The 21778-nt window shown below is 36.5% G+C and overlaps 1 protein-coding gene across 5 annotated transcripts in view; it reads right to left on the bottom strand.

Annotated features, from left to right (window-relative positions):
* The window catches only part of CFAP47 (cilia and flagella associated protein 47), a 261132-nt gene that overhangs the window by 84256 nt on the left and 155098 nt on the right, over positions 1-21778 (bottom strand). For all 5 annotated transcript variants that reach the window (XR_010995832.1, XM_068179785.1, XM_068179786.1 and 2 more), the window contains one exon: positions 18145-18242. Coding sequence is in view for 4 of the 5 variants with exons in the window: in XM_068179785.1 (XP_068035886.1) it covers positions 18145-18242 (98 nt within the window). In the remaining variant the exon portion in view is untranslated. The remainder of the gene's footprint in view (positions 1-18144; positions 18243-21778) is intronic.

Raw genomic sequence — 21778 nt, 5'->3', positions numbered from 1 at the left:
TTCCCTCACTGCTGCTCTCTGTATCTTTGTTTAAAGTCTAAGGTAAGGACCTATGAGAAGGGACCATCTTTCCTTGATCACCTGGAAAACATTGATACAATTAAAGATGCATAAAAAACTCCAGTTGCTGTAATAAAACAGGGCCAAAATATGGCCTCATTAGATAATTCTGCATATTTTACATGTGGAACACCTTTAGGATGAGCAGGAACTGGGCAGAGACAACCTAATCTGCACAGCTCCTACATTTCAGCAGAGTTCCCTTGGCAGTAAGGTTAGAAATGGTGTCAGTTCATCCCATGTGCCCTGTGTGTATCAATATCAATACACTTCATGAAACAAAGCATTTTGAATAGACCAGAAGGAATTTGTTCATGAAAGCAGCACACTGTGATAATGCAGGAGGTATATCTGCAGTTTAAAATATATATGTTCAATTTATATATATTCATCCATAGAAAAGACACAAAATCCAAAAAGAAAGACATGTATTTATTTCTCTATGCCTATATTTGTGTCTACTCTTACTTTGGTCTCTTTTCTTTGCTCTAACCAATCAGTTTATTTCAAAATTCATGTCGCTTTGGCTTTTTTTAGCATATAGTGATTTGTTTCTCACAGCAAAATTATTCCACATAGTTTTTTTTAAAAAAATAAATAATTCAAGTTGCAATATGAAAGAAGAAAAATATAAAATGCCTATTAAAATTAAAAACACACTAAAAATGAATATGAAATACATTTATGACCCCACACAGACCTACCTCCCACTGATTTCAGCCTGCCTATGATTTGGTAAATTTCTATACATTTCCATTTATAGACAATGACTACTGGAATATACATAAAACACATTTAATGTTCTACAGATGGCAAGATTACACCAACAATTTAAATCATTTAAGTGCCTTGCATCAGTAAAAAGGGATTTAAATTTGCCATAAAATATTTTAAAGCTCAGATTAATAGTTTTTACTGGTGTAAACAACTTTCTAAATCTACCTACCATTTTATTGCCAAAGGGTTCATAAAAATTTTATAGTAAAACATCTACATGCTGTGTTGAAGAAATACTTTTACAGTAAAAAGGAAATATGGGACAGCTGATTTAGAAAAAAAGCAGCAACTATGAAAGAAATCTTTTTAATTTTGTACACAAAGGCAATTTTACATTACCAGTATTATCATAAAACATTGCCAGTATAAAATGAATGCTTAAGATTATGTATTTCTCTGGAATTTCCCAGGAAGGAAGTTTGCCTGGAATTGCCATACACATTTCAATGATCTGCTGCTTCATATATGGTAATGAGAGCAGATATATATTTATCAGTAGAATATATATATATTTATATTATTTTTTTTAACATTTCTAGGCCTTATTGGATTGTTATGGAAGCATAGTACTAGGATAAATAACAAAATGCCCATGCAATTGCTAAGAGTATTATTTTTCTTGAAAGTGCCATTTTATCAGACCTAATGTAAAAGAGGAACATCACAGGCAATTTCCAAACACATTTATAGTCATTGATTTAGTTCCACATTTCAGTGATGAGTATTTTGTAAACATTTTGACAGAGGAGAAAGGTAAAAGTTGAGAAAAGAAGGAAATTAATCTCTTTCCTCAAACATTTCTTATATCAAGGTTGCCAGTCACCAAAATAGAGCCACTTTTGTGCAATATGTCATGCTATTATACCTTTAGAACTTTCAATTACCCACTTCTTGTCCAGTGCAGGTTATTTAAACTAATCTCACCAGAGTTAAAATTAAATAAAATTAAATGTAAATATGAGATTAACATTTATTCTCTATGGAAAATGAAAAAACAATGGACTGCTAACACTCGATCCTATGTTAATTGCCTAAGTCTATGCACAGGTTTAATACTCCGTAAACCAGATTCTTGTTTCAAAAGATGCTCACCATCATCAATTGATCATTTGTGATATTATACTTGTTTGCTGAAATATTTTCCTGACATATTTTTTGCCAAAGACTTTATCCTCGTTCCCCTCTCTATTTCCTTCTTTGAGCAAGTGGATCTAATTTATTTAAGTCCATAATATGCAATTTTACTTTAATAATGTATACACCTCACTGAGTTATCAACTAATCCTCTTCTAAGTTCGACAGGGTAATTTGCAGGAAGATGGACACATTCTACAATTAATTTGCATAACAATTTTCTGTGTTCCATCTTCAGTAATAATCCTATTCTCACCATCAGCAGGTGTCAATAAAAGCCCTACGTGGCCAAAGTGTCTAAGAGACTGACTGCAATTCTTATTCTTTAGAATAATTGTTTTCAATTAAAATCCAGTTTCATTAAGGAGAAGGCATTCATTCCACATTGTTTGAAGCTTTTTCAGTCCATAGACCTTGAGGTGAAAGCATTTCTATTTATTCCCAAGTTTGCCAGGCTGTGGCTATAGAAGAAAATTTTCAAGTTGAGTAAGCATCAAGAAAGTTATTTTTATAGGCCTGGTGAGATAATGCAGCAGAAATTCTTCCATTTGTAGGTCCTTGTCCAAATCATGGTTCTTCCAGATGGACAAGTAACAAATGCCTTCTTTCACTGTGCTGCACCTGACAAGCAGAAATGTTTTTCACACAAGGACTGAACTTGGAGTGGTGGCAATATTGTTGAAAATATTGATCTTGGCTTCTCTCTTCCATAGGCTCAAAATGATCAGAGCTTTCGACATCCCCATCAGTGTCTACATGTCAGTAACAGGAGTTAGAGCCTCCTGCTGTATTCTCATTATTAACTCATTTCTGTTTCTTGGAACAAAAGAGGCTCCAGTGAGTTGAGCAGCAGCGGTTGACAAAGTTTCAGGGCCATGCTGAACAGAGCTCAGCCAAGTTTGGTCAAACTCCTACTAGAAATCACTTCTGCCTCTTGAACTGCTTGGTGCTAAGCATCCCCAAGTCACACCTCACTGCCCTTCTCCACACACTCTCCCAACCCAGACACGCACGTGCACGCTCAGCGGAGCCTTTCTGGCACTCATCAATCACACGGAACTCCTGACCTCCTCTGTCCTGAGCGGCTGAGTCCTTCAGGCTTCCTATTCAGCCCTAGGTCAGCGGAGAAGATCTTTGTGAAGTGAACCATCTCCCTCACTGTACAAGCTCCTTAAGCTCCTTTTTTTGGTTTGCCTTTTTTTTTTCCCTCTCTGAGATGTAAATGAATTTCCAAGATAATCCTCTCCTTTCTATGTAGGGTTATGAGGCTCAAGAACCACAGCATTGCTATTCTCTTGATACTGAATTTTCCCATTTTACTTGGCATATTTTGCCTTGCAAAATATCAGCTCTCAAAAAGGCACCAACTGTTCATCAGCAGTGAAGTATATCAGAACAGCAGATTGAACTGCTTGAAATTTAGGACTAAACACCTTAAGCAAATTATATATTTGTAAAACCTGCTTAGCAAGGAATCCATTCTTAGTGCAGCACAGGAAATTAACTAGAAGGGAAAAATTTGCACAGAACATTTAATATCACAAGCTAAAAGTGCAGTGAGTTTCAGGTTTAAATTTACATAGAAAAATCACACCGAACTGAATTTCTTTTAGCTGAAATGTGCATAAGTGTCTAAATAATAATGCCCTGAGACAGAATACAGCAGTGATTAGTTCATAAGTTATTACAATAATTCTAAGTTCCCTGACTAAAAATTACAACACTGTTAACCTCTTAATGGGGCCTACATATTGTACCAAGCAAACAAACTGGGAAGACAATATTTTGCAGGAGGTTATTACAAAAATTATTTTTTTTTTAAATGGAAGGAAAGAAACAGACTAGAAAAGCATTATATTTAATGCCTGAATCCATCTATGATGTCCTGAGGTCCACCAAAAGATACCATAACCCACACCAAACTGATATTACAATTATTTATACACATATAGGAAAACTAATGAACTAAATAATATACACATATTTGGATTTCCATGTAATGACAGATAGAAAAAGATGCATCAAAGATGAGTTGAATGCTAAATGAAGTGCTATTTTAAGATAATTATAAGTATACCTGACAAGGGGATACAGACTGAGTTGAAGTAAAATTAACATCCCAAATTCCCACAACTGAGTAACAACTATGCTCACATATTAATGAATACTTTTTTGAATTTGAAATCAAGGGCACCTCTGCATCTATGGAGACTGAAGCTCAATAACTCCATACTCCTGAGATCCAAATCCTGAGGAAGATTTCCTTCTCAGATTAAGCAGTGTTAGAAGAAATTACCAATTACAGATACTTTGTGCCAACATCTGTACTGAAGATTGGCACTTCCAGTGACCATCTCAGTTGCCTAAATCACCTCATACAGTAAGCTGGCTTAGCAAAACTCACTTGGGTTTGACAGCCCTACTAAAAAAATGTAAAGTCAATTTTTTCCATTACCAGAATCAATGGAGAAGGAGATGACAGAATCGTAGAACTGTTTGGGTTGGAAGAGACCTTAAAAATCATCTCATTCCATGGTAAGGGACACCCTCCACTAGACCAGACTGCTCAGAGCTCCATCCATCCTGGCCTTGAACACTTCCAGGGATGGGCATCCACAGTTTCTCTGGGCAGCCTGTGCCAGGGCCTCACCACTCCCACAGTGAGAAACTTCCTTTAATATCCAATCTAAATCTACTCTCTGTCAGTTTGAGTCCATTCTCCCTTGTCCTGTCACTGCATGCTCTTGTAGAAAGTTTCTCTCTGCCTTCCCTGGAGGCTCCTTTCAGGCACTGGAAAGCCACAATTAGGTCACCCTGCAGCCTTCTCTTCTCCAGGTGGAACAATCCCAATTCTCTCAGCCTTTCCTCATAGGAGAGATGCTCCTTCTAATCATCCTGTGACCTCTTCTGGGCTTTTTCCCAGAGGTCCCTGTCCTTCCTGTGCTGGGGACCCCAGAGCTGGACTCAGCACTGCAGGTGGGGTCTCACCAGAGCAGAGCAGAGGATCAGAATCCCCTCCCTCCCTCACCTGCTGCCCACGCTGCTGTTGATGCAGCCAAAGACACATTTGGCATTCCAGACTGCAGAAAGATGGGCTGCTTCTGATATCTGACACTGAATTAATGTAACAAAGGACCAAATTAATCTTCAGAGGATTTTACAGGAAAATCATTTACACCTACTTTGTCAACAACATTTTTGGAAAGCATGACTCAGCAAGTGTCAGATTTCAATACAGCTCCTATTCATCATTTTTATGGGTCACTTTGCTGTGCAGATGCATGCACACAATATATGAGGTGCCAATGATGGAAAACAGTTTGAAGCAAATCAATAGATGTATTTACACTCCTTGGGTGATAGGACTATTTTGTGTAATGTAAATCCAGGCTGCATCTCTCAAAAACAGACATTTCTCTTTCTTTTCAGATTGTCCTTTCTCCTTCAGAGACTGTCATATCCACAAGAGCAGAACAAAATACTTAAGGTCAGTATCACTCAATAAAAATCACTAGAAAGTGCAACATTTCCAAGTGAGTAATGTACCGTTCTTAGATAATGAAGACAAGAGAGATATTAGTGACTACTGCATTTTCAAAGTCAGTTATGTCTCATGGAGTTGTAATATGCAAGGTCTTCTGCAAGCATGTAATCACACCGAGATACCTGCCCAAAATCAGCCTCAAAATATTGAAAATCAGCATTTGTGACCCTTCCTTTCAGGGAAGTTAAGGAGATGCAAAATTTAGGATACTTTCAATTTCCAAATAGCTTCTGATATAACAGGAAGACAGTTTGCAAAATCTGTCTTTTTCAATCATTTCTCTCTGTTCTAGGCTAAATCTTACTCTCAGAGAACTTTTTTAATACAATTCAGGTTAAATGTTTCAGCAAATCTGTGTCCCTTATTTACCACAGAACTGCACTATTATCCCTGGACTCTGCTGTGTACAGCACTTCAAGGTTTAGTTCCTGAATTAATTTTATCTGCCCATGTAATGCTACAACACCTAGCTGTAATTATTTTCTGCTAGTCTCACTAATTTGTTTTCAAGTGCTACATAAAGTCACAATAATGCCATAAATTCACAAATCCAATAGACTAGAACATACTTTGGAAGGCTTGGTGAGTGCTGATGATTTCTGCATATTTATAAAGAAGTCAGTAACTGAAACCACAGAATTGCTTCCAGGAATTCACTCTAATTTAATTAGTTTATTAGTTTAATACTGGATAAATATTTAGATCCAACTGTCATGGACTGAAAATTTGATGTGATGAAGTCAGAAATCTCTGACATGCAACTACAAACATGACAAAGTCTGTATCAGTGAAATGCTGAATATCAGCTCACTCAGAACTGACGAGGAAAAGGCAATGACCACCACTGCCAATGCTCCAGTGCTTCAAAGACTTTCAGAAATACTTGGTAAAAATAAACTGAAAATCACCTATCAGAACCCAAATCTAGAATAGCAGCAGGACTAATTATTACATTATTTTCATCAACTTTAAGGACTCCTGCTAAATGTGGAAGCAAATATTCTACTATGTGCCTCTACTCACAGCTCACGCTGGTATGAGCTAACTAAAAGCATTTCTTTACTTTAAAAGTAGTAACCAACTCCAATGATATCTAACTTTACTGAATTTTTATGACCATACTAACGAGGTACTTTACATCTCAGCTACACCACCTACCATCAAGTTACTCAATCAGTGGAGGCAAAATGCTAATTAATTTGACTGTCTTAGATCTTGCATCTACTGTGACTCTCTCATTCTGTAGGTTTAAAAATCGATTTTTAAAGAAGCATTTCTTCACAATTTAAAAGACTGATACCATAATTATCACTGGGACAAAATATGTAGAGGTAGAGATATTCTAATAGAAAGCTGAAATTGTCAGGGTTTCTGCTGAAAAAAACTTTTTCTCCTGAATTTTCTAATAGTAAAATTCCTCTGGTAAAATCTTTCTCTCCTAGATTCTAGACACTTGTTTTATTAAATCCAAATTTTACTACTGGCATATCTCTGCAGTCTCAGGAGCCAGTGTTATAATATGGAGAGAACTTCTTAAATGTTCATAGCTTTTCTGAAAAAAGAATTATATATAAATCAAAAGGAACAATCTCTATAAGAGTTTTCTCATTTTCTGTTCTGTACTATGACTCATAAGATCAGATAAACTTTGAAAAAAGCCTCATTGCTATTGTTGCTCCAAGAAAAGTTAACTTTTAAGCCCTTGAGGTTTGTTCACAAATTACTGTCTCACATGAAACAATAAATTCTGCATTATAAATATTGACGTCAATGTGTGACATGCTAGAGGTATCTGCAGTTTGTCCCACACATTCCCTTAGCAGCTACTCTACAAAAGTAATGCAAACTCACTACATCACAAGTAATGCTTATTAATAATAGTAACATCTGTATATATATTCCTATTGATGTTATCTGTTACTAGAACCTCTTCAAAATCAAAAATTAGAGCAGTCTGAAGCAAGGCCCACACTTGCATTTCCCTGGGTCTGTGCAGTCTGACTACTTCTGCTGTCAATCAGAAAGAAGCCTCTCTGTCTGTATGGGGAAGAAAATAATACAGATAACCATGAATCCATGAATCATGGACTGATTTAAATACTGATTTCTCCACATTTCTGTCTGCTCAGTTTTGACCACCTGGCAGATCACCTTGTGAGGGAAAGAATTGCTACTACATTCACCTGAAATATACCTTTTTTTTGGCATATCCACATATTTGTACATTAGCCATTATGTCATCCTTTAACTTTTATACAGTAAAAGCTACCCCTGAGGTTGCAGCTTCAAAACATGGATAAGTATCAATGAAATGCTTTTCAATTGTTACAGTTATCCTACAGTCACTGTGTGTCATTCTGCTGTGTAGGGCTCACACAGAACAGATCTGCTGCATTCATTTTTCCAGACTGCCAAAACCAAGAAGACTTGAAGGCTGGAATCAGTAATGGGAATACTCTGCCTCTGCTTAGATCTGCATGTGAACAACAACACTGTGCCAGTGATGTTTTAAAAGCACCACAAAGGGCTCAGAAGCAGAGTGTGAGGTGGTCTGGGAGCCTTCACAAACAGCAACAGCAGCACAAGTTTCTACTCACAAGAACAAGTCTCGTGCAAGTGTGGGTTGGCAACATGTTTCAGAGATACACTACCAACTTTGGGGTACTCATGTGGTTCTAAAAGACTTGAGAGAGAGAGGAAAAAAATATTCAGCAAAGACAAAAGTATTGTCTCCCACTTATGAGAAAACCAAACTCAATCCCTTGCAGGCTTTTGTTTTATTAAAGCAGAAACTAATAATTCACTGCTCGAAACAGAACTTTCCCTCTGGCTTATCTCCCACTGTACAGATCCTGCTCGGAGCTCACATATTAGATACTTCCTCCCAAGACAGAAAATACTACTTTTCAAGTACATGGATGGATTAAAAAGTCTCTTGACATAGTGACCCAGTGATGTACACTTCGAATTTTCTCTGTGAAATGGACAGCTGCTAATGAGTAAGTGCTTAAAGCAATAACGAACAGCCTTTTAGACACCTTACATCAAAATGCAAGAATCACCTTCCATCTTGACCTCTACATTCAACCTGAATAAATCCATTAGAATATTTGCAAGGCAAAGTAACTACTGCAGTTCATTTTTCTAAACAATTTGAGATAATGGACCTGAATTTATCAACCTAAATTCAGGTTTTAGGTTGATAAACCTAATACCTAAATAATTGTAACAGTGTTAAAGAGGTGTAATACTGTTACAATTTAGGAAATTGTAATTTCCTGTAATACTCTGTAATACTGTTACAATTTAGGAAATAAAATAAACAGCAAAGTAAAATACAGTAACTAAAGTTTTAATTGTAAATTGTAACAATGTTTAAATGGTTAAAGATACTAATAATTATTAATTGATAAAATTGATAAAATTGATAACACTAAAATTATAAATATGGTTGTTTTCTCTACATTTAGAACTAAAAATACAAACAACTCATAATAACTGAAAGTGTTATTTAATTAATGAATAATGAACATGAAATAAATTTTGACTTGAAACTTCCTGCTTTCACAGATGGTTCCTTTGAACAGTTAAAATTCTTTGTAAATTATCCTTTCTAAATCCCAGAGAAATATATAAATGATTACTGAGTAAATATTCACTACCTCCTTCCATGTAAAATGAGGAGTGTTAATTTTTACTTCCCATTTCTCTCAAACAGCTTTAGCTGGATTTTTTTCAGTAGAAACATTTGCTGCAGGGCATCAATTTTATGGCCTTCAGGTTAGTTAGTTTAATACAAATAGGTCTGCAGATTCAACTGAGGTAGTCTCTATGACCCCTGAGACTTTAGCTTTTCTTTAGTCTTCTAAGACTTCAGTTAGAATGATTTTCATCTACCTTTATACCAAGAATTCAAATGAAGCAGCAAATTCATTTTTACAAGGCTGGAGAAAAGTCTTCAGACAGTAACAGACTCTGGGCCCTCCTTTCTGCTGAGGATGATGACTTGAGAAAGTGCTAGAGATTGTCACATTTACACAGTCATTCCTCATGCTGACTTAAATAGAAGAGGAAAAATCTTGATTGCTTTTTCAATAGACCAAACCACCTAAAATAGGTAGGGCTGTAGTCTAAAGTCAAAGCATCCAGTAAAACTGTATAACTTAAACCAAGTAATTCCTGACTTAATGGCATTTTTCAAACTTCAACACAGCACCTGTTTTCAAACCAAATTGTTACTCAACTAGCTTTATGTACCTACTTGAAGTTCCTGATTCAGATGTTATGAATATTTGCATGTGTTCATTAACTTGTTGCTCATTGCAATGATCTAATTTAATTATCAGTGGCTGTTTCAGAAGCTGTGTATACTGTCCATAGAAATCCAGCAGAAAAGAAAAACTAGCTGTTTTAACCCATGTTCTAGAGATGCAGAAAAATTTTATTTGATAAAATGTTATTTGATGTGAATAAAAAAATTATGTTAAATATTTGCTATTATAACATTTTATTTGACTTTCACTCCAGAATTTTTAAATAGTATTCTGATCATGGGAACACAGCAATGCTATTTTAGAGAAGCAGGGATATTTGTACATTTTTTTGAGAGCAATAGTACCCCTGCCAAAACATTCTTAAAGATAGAATTTTCTGTTTTGCAGATGGACAACTTTCATAGGAATTGAATGAATAATAAAGATCCCTTCCTCCTATTCCTTCATCTTACACAAGGAAAACAGAGATTTCTCACTAAATCCCATTAATCACTGCGGGGGGAAAACAGTACAGTAGCACCAGTTTTTTTGGCAGCTCTGAAGAATGACAGGACAGGTTTAAAGATCAGACTTCTGCAGAAAAAATCACAGGTCACTTTTAAGAGCCTCCAAACACAGTTGGAAAATTTACACTTTACATCTTTTGGACAAATTCTCACTGTTCTCTTTCATGTTCCTCTCACTGTTATTTATTAAAAAAAACCACCCAAAAACCAAAACCATCAAAAAAAAAAAAAACCCAAACAGAAATATAAAAAATACCCTACCCAAATCTAAGAGTGTACATACAACCACGTTTTTTCTTGAGCCAAAAAGCTAGCATAAGTTCCTAGCCTTGACAGAATGACAGAGAACAAAGTTCAAACATTACATTTTCCTTTCAATAATGTTACTTTACTACCTAGTTTAATCTGTACTCCAGGCCCTCAATGAGCAAATTTTTCTTAAAAAGAACTTTTTCCATGGACTTGTTGTGTGTAATGGTTGAGAAAAAAACCCTCTTGTTTTGATTGCTAAGCCCCAGGGGAGCAACAGCAGTTATGGGCTAAGGGAATTGGTAGCTTTGTTATCCAGGGCCATTCTCTTTCTTCACATAACAATTATTTTTCATAGATATGACCACTTGTCCAGATAAAACATCCCCTCTAATTATTTGGTTTAGGTCTAACCTCATATTTTTGCTCCATGGCAGTTAGTGACAGCTCAGATATCATTTTGTGATCGACATTAGCTCCCTGCTCTTATATCAAAGAACTGATTATTCATCTGTAGGGACAAGAGGAGGGGGCTGGCAATTTTTATACTTCTAAAAATTTTCCTTTTTTTTTAATGAGCTATACAAATATGCTCTGGTCTCAGTTATTTGCCTAACTGCTTTTAGTCAGAGTGATTAATAATTACTACCTTCTCAAATTTGTTTTCCCTCCCACCAACCATGTTGCCATGGTTCTTTTTATACTACCAACTGTCATGAAAGCATATGATAGAAATTAAAAAATCTTAAGGCATGATTCATACATGATTCATAACTTCAGGTTACTCAGTTTATGAGAACATGATCCAAGTTTGAGCCATATATGATAATATTCAGACTACAGTTTTGCTTAGGATTTATGAAAAATTAATGTACCACAGCTATGAAAACAGGGTTACTGTCTTCAACCACCAAGTTACATAATTACAAAACATTCTTAATTATATCCTTTTTACTTTTAAATAAATAATGAAAAACTTAATATGGGAAACACTGACACATAATTTAGATTCTAAGCTGGTTTTGCTCCAACACTAGTGACACTTGTAACAAGATCTCTGCATTATAGCTGTGAATTGACATAATGCAGTCACCACAAAATACAAACTCCTGCTAGAATAAACACGATGCAGCGTTTTTTGACAGGATGGGTTAGAAAGATTTGGGTGCTGTGATCTGTCCATGTCAGCTGGCAGTGAGAAACAGAAGGAGGAGACAGAGAAGAGCAGTGTGAGGACTCAGCCTCCACACTGAGTAATGCCATCAATGTTTTGCTTATGAGTGGTTCTTTCTCACCCCCATGAAGTTAAACATCCATCAGTAGTTGAAGAACATCAGATGAGCATGTGGAAGATATTCTCCAGTTAAATTATACCCAAAACAGATGGATTTCATCCACTCCAGGACTGCCATGTGATACAGATGAAGGAGTGGTAAGTGGGGGACAATCAGGAGAGACAGCCTAAAAACACATATTTCTGTGCATATTTTCTTATGAACTCCCTTCAAGTAATTAAACAGAAGAAGGAAATATGCTGGAAAGAGGCATGGCCTGGGGAAAATTAAGACATATTTTCTGAGATTTCTTACTGCTGTGCCTCTCTGTAAAACAACTATATGTTTAAAGCAGAATGTCATCTCCCACTGATGGGTTCTATTTCTGCAGTCCCCAAAGCAAGATTCCCAGGTTCTAAAGATCTGCCAAAGCTTTTGTGGGGAACTGTTCCTTGAGCCAATAAATCCTATGAGAAGAAACACCTCACAGAGTTGGCAAGGGTGATACTTCTGATCTACAACTTACAAATCCATTAGAAGGCAAATTTATTTCTGTATGAGAAGAGTTTGAGGAGTATCACAGAATTGTTTGGGTTGGACAAAACATTAAAGAGCACCTCATTCCAACCCCCCTGCCTTGGGCAAGGACATCTTCCACCAGACCAAGTTGCTCAAAACGCCATCCAACCTGGCCTTGGACAATTCCTGGGATGGGGCAGCCACAGCTTCTCTGGGCAACCTGTGCCAGGGCCTCACCATCCTCACAGGAAAGAATCGTTTCCTTACATCTGATCTAGACCTACTCTCTCTCACTTTACAGTCATTACCCCTTGACTAACCACTACATGTCCTTGTCATGAGCCCCTCTCCAGCTCTCTTGTATCTCCCTTTAGGTACTGGAAGGCTGTTCAAGCTCCAACTCTCTCTGTCCTCACAGGGGAGATGCTCCAGCCCTTCTGTGGACTCTTTCCAACATGTTCATATTCTTCCTATTTTGGGGACCCCGGAGCTGGACCCAGCACTGCAGGTGGGGCCTCACCAGAGCAGAGGGGCAGAATCCCCTCCCTCACCTGCTGCCCACGCTGCTCTCGATGCAGCCCAGGACACGTTTGGCTTTTTGGGCTGCAGATGCTCACAGCTGGGTCTCATGCCTCAACACCCCCAAGTCTTCCCCTCAGAGCTGCTCTCAATCCATGTATTTGTGCTTGGGAGTGCCCTGAGCCCAGTGCAGAACCTTGCTCTTGGCCTTCTGAACTTGATGAGGTTTGTGCAGGCAATTCTTAGAATTCATAATGAATTTGAAAAGCTGTCAGCTACTAATGAACAACAGTTTAGATGGCTTGTGCTATCAAGATGTCACTAACGGAGTAAAACCCACAGAATTTCTCAAATATACTTCAGAATGTTTAAAAAATAAAATATACACTTGAAAATACACTTCTGCATCTTATACCACCCACACTCTTACAAGTTTCTTCCTTTGCTTTTGTGATTTATTAGACTGCTACAGGCTGGTCTAGACAAGACAAAATTAAATCAAAATATGTTAATAGTTTCATAAGAGAAAAATGAATAAATTCCTGAGCAGACTGTGATCACAGAGCATACTTTCTCTCTTTCTCCCTGAACTACTTTTCAGCTGATCTCTTTTAATAGACTTGATGATCTTTGTCAGGGTGAAATGAAACCTGAAATTTGCATTGGTGGAAGGAAAGCCAAAGCTGACAAGTCTCCAACATCACTCTCCCTTACATCATGTAGTTCAAAACAGAACAATTTTCTAAAATGATAGAATAGAAATGACGCCTCACAAATCTGAAATTTGTTTACTGGAATTAATTCCAGGACAGTGCTATGGAAATGTTTCTACATGTATCAAAACTGATGGAGTATTTAATGACTGTGGGGAAATGTACTTTACAGGCCAACAGTTCCAACTGCCCAAACTGGTTATCCAGGTGGACTGAAAGACAGAGAACACCAAAAAAAGAAAAACATTCTTTAGATTGGTTTCTTTCATTATGACAGCTGTCAAAAAAGGAGGTTGAACCTGGGCAGTGATTGTTGAAGTTGTAAGATAGAGTTGGAGGTGCTCACTATAAGCAGCACTAGGACTGACTGGCTTATTTCAGTATTACGAACACTTGATAATATCCCTCTTCTGAAATACAGGTTTATCCTTGACACGCTTGTAAGGGTTCCCCTGTTTACATAGCCTTAGCAATCATTCACAGCTGGAATGCATCCTTACAACTCTTCCAGGCTTCACTAATTATATATTTTCTCTTAATATATACAGAACTTAGAAAGTAAATCTGCAGCTGGATACTCTCCCTCCATTTCAGTCAGGTTATTCTTATTTCTGCAATGGTTGAGCACTGGATTTCAGAGCATTCAGGGCTTGGATAAGAAAAAATATCCAGATCAGTAGGCTATAGGCTTTTAAAAATATAGGCTTTTAAAAAAAAATTTCTTGAGCTCTGCCAGGCTGGTGCTGTGAGCACTGTCCTGGGGAGCCTGTGCCAGTGGCCAGCCAGAAACCCATACTGTCTGCTGAGGAGTAAGGACTACAACAGGATTTGACTCTAAATTTCCAGTTAGATAACTTCTTCTATTCAAACAAGGGTATTTCTTTTACTGATATACAGTGATTAAAATAATTGAAATTTGACTGGAGCTTAAAATTAATGACTTTTTCAATATGGCTTATGGCTTTCAATATTGATTTATTCAATAATTTTGTTTCCATAAACACCTTAATCATAATCTGGTTAATAGCAAAGTACAAGCTTAAACAATTTCAGCTATAACAGGTGAAAATAATTTTAACAAAACTTGGGCAGCAAAAAACTGGGCTTGATTCATTTAACTAATCAATCTCCACTTTGAATTTTAGGTTGAGAGAAAAAAAACATCCAGAAATGATATGTAGTGAGATGGGTCTCAACAATGTAGAAATGCAAACTTAAAGTATTTTATTAAAAACTTGAGTTAAACCAAATTATCTCTAAGTCTTTCAGATACATATCTGCAGATACACTTTGATATTGAAATTTTCACCTTAAGGATGTCAAGACATGGAAGTAACAAAGCAAACTAAAGGTAAATGTAACTGGAAAATCCTGTGTTGTTCCAATTCAAGATCACTAATCTAATCAGAATTAAGAATTATGCAAAAGGTAGATGAAAGGACATGCAATACTACTTACCACAGAAAATTCTGAGCTAATTAAACAAGGATGGCAACACAATGCATGAGTTTGGAGTGGGGGCAGTACAGACCTAACTGTGGTATTTCAATTTAGCTGATTTTATGCACTGAAAACAGAAGACAGCAACTCTATGCTGACACCAAGATGAGAGCTACAGACAATTTCATGGTACTGCCAGGTAGAACTTCTTGTTTCTTCAGAGTTCTCTGCACTCTTCAACAGAGGAGCAGCATCAGCTGATGGCCAGTGCCTCAAGCCATCCATCAGGGTCAGAACATTCACATAGTCAGAAACTCAGCCTGAATCCTGACACCACTCACCTCCCCTTTCCACATGGTGGGAGCTGTCACTCTGTCACCCAGGCATTGCATTTCAGACAGATGCCCATGTGTGAAGTGCAAAAGACTGAGTCAACCTAAAGCATTTCCAAACCTCAAGCATAAAAATGGAATCTGCAAGCAAATATACTCATTGACTATAACAGGACATGTGCCAAGATGTGCCACACTGTCCACTGTTCCTGGGGTGCCCCCTCAGCTCCCTGGGCCCACCCTCGCTGCCTGCAGGCTGGTGGTCACCGTGGCCACCATCAAGAAGAGCAAGATGCTACACCTGGCTCATCTAACATCTCCATCCTGCCAATTTTACCTCTGCTGTAGCCAATTTTGGATGTTTCAGAAGTCTGATCATTTGTGTAAGACAGAACAGTGCTTTTGACATGCTGAGGATAAATTTGAATTTCATTTAAGGATGAGATTCAGCTATAACTACCATACAAAAGCAGTGTTATTAGTATTTTAAATTAAATGCTGCTAATCCTCTCTGTTCCAAGGGCCAGGAAGGAAGAAGACTCTAAGGTCAAAAAGAGATCAATGTATTCATGAAATCTGACTCACTGATGTAGCAGATGTACCAGGTGTCTATGCTTTTTAAATATTTATCAGATTTTGAAGCAATTTAAAACTCTCACCTTCACAAGACTCTATCGTTTCCACTAGTAAGATCTTCCAATGTTGTATTGTTCTCATTACTGGGACATTCCATGCAAGATTAAATAAATCTCCGCTGTATGTTTTTGGGCATTAGCTCTTGATGCACGTTGGTCAGCAAAACCGAGACATCATCACTAAATATTCTTTAGCGAATGATCACATTTCTTCTCCATTTTTTCTTTGGCAAACTGAGTTGATTAAGCTATTCATTCATATTCATTCATAAGCTAACATTCATATGACAAGGCTTGCTTTTGCAGTCCCCCATGCTTCTAGGAGGTTTCTTTGATTTTCTTCCAGTATTTCAAAATCATTTTTAACCTTCAAGAACCAGACGTGTGCACATACTAATAACAGTACCACCAGCATTATTTGCTTTCTGTTCATGTCTGACCATTCTTCAGCAGTCAAGGACTGCATTGGTTCTCTTTCCTGGTGTCACACTGACAGCTCTACTGAGACATTAGCTAGGATAATCCCCTTTCCTTACATTAGAGGCAGAAAGCTCCCACACTCCAAAATTAAGTGCCTGGCATGTAACTAGTAAATTCAGCAATCACAATTCCATAATAGTAACTACATGTTATTATTTGCTAGTCAGAAATATTCATCCATCTTCCAAATTCATCAATTAAAAAAAATTTATTACATTTTTCATAGAGATCTGTAGAGACATACCTACTTCTTTACCTCCTTCATCTTCCTTTAAAGGAAATATCCAAACTTTAAGGTCAATCATTTCAGTGCTCTGAACATCACAGAAGTATTTTATACTTTAATGGTTTTTTTCAAGTTTTCACATTGAATTTGATTAAAATTTATAGGAATAGCTCAAATGCACCTTGAGAATTTCTCATACAATAGGAGCCAATAATGTACTTCAAATTTAGTTTTCCCTTTTACCACTTCAGAGAATTTTCAGATCAGAAAATGATACAAGGCAATGCAAGATCCTGTGGGACAAAAACCCACACTGCTCTTTTCAAGGTCTCAAATCACAACTCTTTTAGTCTAGCTTTTATGTTTCTTTCTAGAAGCAGACACCTCCCAGCATACTCATCCAACATCAAGACTTTGAAAACATCAGTGTCTGTTTCTCTTCCCTACAGAAGTTCACAGTCAGGACACTGAACTTCAAGGGAAGAAGAGCAAACCTGAAGTCATATATGGACAAGGATATTTAAATAATTTAAGAAGTGCTTACTGGTTTGGATTTTTACCCCCTGCCTTTGAACACATGTAAATTCAACTGAGGAGACTCTTTCCCCTTCCCAGCATCTGTGACTGGAAGAGGTATTCCCCTAGCACTTCCATCACATATTTTCACTTGCAAAAATGTTCCTGCATAAAAATACCATTCCAGTAATTTCTGCTTATATAATCTGTTACCAGCACCTGTTATTACAATGCATATAGAAAGCAGGATGTCTAGACAATAAAGCAAAAATCCATTTACAGAAGTTAGGAAAAATATTAGCTCTGAAAACAAACACCTTACAAATGATAATTCAAAGACAAATAAAATTACAAATCAGTGGGAAATAAAAACACTATTTATTAAGCAAACATACTAAAAATTCTTTTATCTTTACATAGTTAAATGACTTAAAGGATATTTATTTAATATGATGCAATTGTTCTTCTAGCATGACTAATATAATTTAATTTTTTAAGAGCAACAGTATGTATTCATTTAGTAATACAAACATGATTAAATACATCCCAATGATTAAAGAAATTTAAATGACAATAATATTTTGGCATGTATTAAGAAGTAAAGTACCAAAAGAGACATATTCTGTTGTACACAAGAGATACACTGAAGATCTTTTAGAATTCAAGCTTATTTGAGATCCAAAATTAAAAGCAGAAGTCAGAATAATAAAAGTGTAATTTTTCTGACGGGATAAAGAAGATACTTTTATTCAAGCATTTATTTTAGTTCATATCACTGACCTTAAAAGAGATCTTAGTAACTACTGAATTTTACTACTCAAAAAATGATTGTGTGTTCACTTAATGAAATTGATTAATCCACTGTGATAGCAGCCAGAACGACAAGAAAAATTAATTTTTTCTTCCAATGCAGTAGAACAAAATTAGACATTTAGAGTAATCTTACCAGAGCCCTGCAGTCCACATCTATCGTCCTTTCTGCTGCTGCAGGTGTGCTGTAAATCTTCAAGGAGAACCACACTTTGCAATTTGTAGAACTTCCTCCTATGTTAGAAAAACAAAAATGCCTTGCAAATTATCCTGTGAGGTGATCAATCCTAGCAGCCTTCAAATCAGTGAGAACTTTGAACTTTTAGCAGGAATGCCAGTCACTGCTCATGTTGAGACAAAGCAAATCCTGAACTGATTTAGTCATTGTCAACAAACTGTATTATCTAACCCCTTCTTGTCAGGATTCAAAATACTAACAAAATTTATATACACACAAATGGAAATAGCACTTTGGCAAATTAGCTTCCTAGACTACCACATTGTCTCTGGGTTTTAAATATCACTGATTTGTAACTAAAGCTTCAGAGCAAACTGACAATACTTTTATAATTTTATATCAGGAAATCAAAATTAGTTCCTCTCACACAATAGCTTTTGTATCTAGCATTTTCCTGGTTTTAGAACACAGTCGTGAACGTTAATAAAATTATCTCACCAATCTTATTCAGGTAGATGAAACAAATTAAGCCTGAAATCTCTACCATAAGGCCTGATTTTCACAGCACAAATATTTCATGTTGTAGTATTTTTTCATCTATCAATAATTGCTCAGCACCTTTTAATAATGCCTACCCAAGAACTACTTGCACTATTCCTGTTTGTCAGTATATTGTATGAGATGAAAATAGCCTTAATCCTCCTACTCACACTTTCCTGAATTATATACTAGAGAGCTCCATTAGCACTCCTGTTTTACCACAGCATTAGTCTTGGGAGCTCCTACTGGTTTTCTCTTCTGCTGTGACCCTAGCTCATCTCAGAGCCACCATCTTCCTTGCTGCAGTTCCTTATTCCACATATATGACTTTATTTTCAAACCCTGTTTCCAGTAAAACTGTTTCTGACAGGATTTATTTGCATTATTTTCTTACAATTTCCACCAAGTACATTCTATATTAACTTACCCATTTTCTTTGGGCTAATTTGATATGCATACAATTTACAGGGTTTTAATACCAGAATTCCAGGCTTACACTGTCTGGAATACCCTCAGTGTCTTACTAGCTATAAAAATTAGCATCATTGAGCTATAGAGATCTTCTGAATGCCCATTAAAGGATTCTGGCATGTAGAGGACCCTGAGTTTAATCAATTACAAACGGTAAAAAAAAACCAATACACACAAGAGAGGTAACTTGTGCAAGAAGGGAGGATCACCTTACACCAAAACAGAACATACTGCCTTGGAAGCTGAAATAAAAGTTCTTAATTAAAAGACTAAAAGAAAATTAAAGAGTAGCCATAGCTTGGGACATCACATTCTTCAAGAATGCAGTCAAACTGTAGAAAAAGCTCTGAAATTCAGGTAGGAAACAAAAGAGGAAAGCATGAACAGCAAGGTTCCATTTACCAAGGATATGTGATTAATTTGCAAGACAAAGGGATTTATTAAAGTACAGCAACACATCCACGAATGAAAGTCTGTACGGTTAAGGAAAACAGAAAGGAGCATAAGCTGCTATTTAAACAAAAAATTAACAAGGCTGCCACCCTCTCCTCAAACCTTCAAGAACACTCCTACGAAAAAAAACTCCACCCTCAAGTGACAACTTGCTAAGGATTTAAAAAAGCAGTAGCACAACCTTTTCAAACACATCTGAAGCTGGTAGCCTGACAAACTCAGAAGGGCTGATCAATGATCAGGGTGGAAAAAGAATGCTCAAGGAAGATAAGGCTGCAGCAGAAAATCTAAATTAATTCTTTGCAGTAGTGTTCATTACAGTGGAATTCAGGGACCTTCTAAACTCTAGAGCTTGTTTTCTCTTATTGCCTACTTCCCTTCTCTCTTCTTCCTTTAATATACAAAGTCATTTATTCTGTTCAATTTGTTTAAAAAATACTCTAAAATTTCTGATATTTCTCAAAAGCAAAGCTTTCAGGTCAAGTTACTTTCTTTTTAGTTTTGGTTTCAAGTATTTTGAGCTATTCAAATCTTTTTCTATGTTAGAAATTCTTGATTTATCTTTTCTATTTTTTATGCATTTGAATGCCTAGATTCATTTCTCTTTAATTTTTTTTTTTCAGTTTTGAAAAATCAAATATTTTTTCTGGAGACTCTAAATAAACTTCAGTACTTCCAGATTACCATTCTGGGAAACAGCTATCATGTTTGGGAGGGAATACCTTGTATTCATTTAGATATTTTCATTGATGTTATTATTTGCATAACACTTGGCCTTTCCCTAAAAATTTTAAAACAATTTTATGGAAATAGATTTCTTAACACATGGTATGAACTTGGCAATTCTCTGCTGAAAAAGCATATTTTTATTTTTGCAGCTGAACTTCTGATTGAAAGTTTCTGCAATTTCTGCTTAGTATTAAGCCATGAAGTTGTATAAACTTTGATGTTCTGTCAACTTTTACTCAGTGAAAACAAAGCTGAATTGTTTTTTGCTGCCCACTTGCATTGTTCAAAACATAAAACTCAGGGCTTTATCCTCAATTAGCTGAAAACATGATATCAAATAGTGACTTTAAAAGTGAGTCCCTGCTCATGTCTTTACCCATATAATGTATTTGAACAGGCTATATCAAGGCTAATTTATTGCAAGTATTCTCATCCCCAAGTAATTATAGACTAATTTTACTCCAAATTTATTCTCTTCCTAAGGCAACCCACAAGACAGAAACCAGTTCTTACTATCGAGAATGCTCAAAAGTCACATCCAAAGCTACAAAGCTTAAGCTCCCCAGGAAAAATAAAATTCCTTAAACAGATAAAAATAACAGCAAATGCTTTTGGAATTTCCTTTAGTTCTAGCTCAGCATTCAAACTCAAAAACAATTTACATGGCTGAAGTGCAGTATTAGAAATTAATTTTCTAATGTACAGAGCAGAAGGTCAGGAGTTTGGGGATTTCTTTCACCATTTTTTGTTAGAGTTTTAACAAGAGTTTTACTTTACCAGACAGTAGCTGGGAAAGGCTCAATGATCAGGAGCAATGGAGATAAACTCAATATACTCAGGCTGAAACTCAGAGATGGCTCTTCCTCTAGACACAGAACAAGGTTATATTTCTCTGTTTCTGTTTTCTGCACACATTTCAAAAGCAGGGAGAAAAAAAATATCAAAGTATGCTCTCCTCCTTTTCCCTCTACTTTTCCAAACCTCCATTGACATTTTTAATGCATTTTAAGTCTTTTCTTAGGGCCTGTGCACTGTACTTTGATTTCTTGTGAGATAAACTCCATTTGACTTTAGGCTTGGGTCTCTTATCTCCTCACTCTGGGCTGCCGATGACAAATAAAAATCCTTAGCATGCTTTATGCAACCACCAGGTCATGATCTTGTCAGATCTCATGAAACAAACAAAACAAACTGCAGTCAGTTCTTCAGATGGAAATCATCACAAGAGAGGAGCGAGCACAAATCTTCTGAACATAAAAATGCATCTACTTCAATATTTAATCCCCACCACGTTGTCTTCCAGTCTCTCCTTTGGTCAGCAGGCTTTCACCTGACTAGCTAGGGTCAAGCATCTGTCACAAATGGTTAGTGCAAACCAGCATCTTCCATATGTCAGCTG

This window comes from Anomalospiza imberbis, chromosome 2 (assembly GCF_031753505.1).
Source record: "Anomalospiza imberbis isolate Cuckoo-Finch-1a 21T00152 chromosome 2, ASM3175350v1, whole genome shotgun sequence".
Lineage (NCBI taxonomy): Eukaryota > Metazoa > Chordata > Aves > Passeriformes > Viduidae > Anomalospiza > Anomalospiza imberbis.
This window is presented reverse-complemented; position numbering and strand designations above follow the sequence as displayed.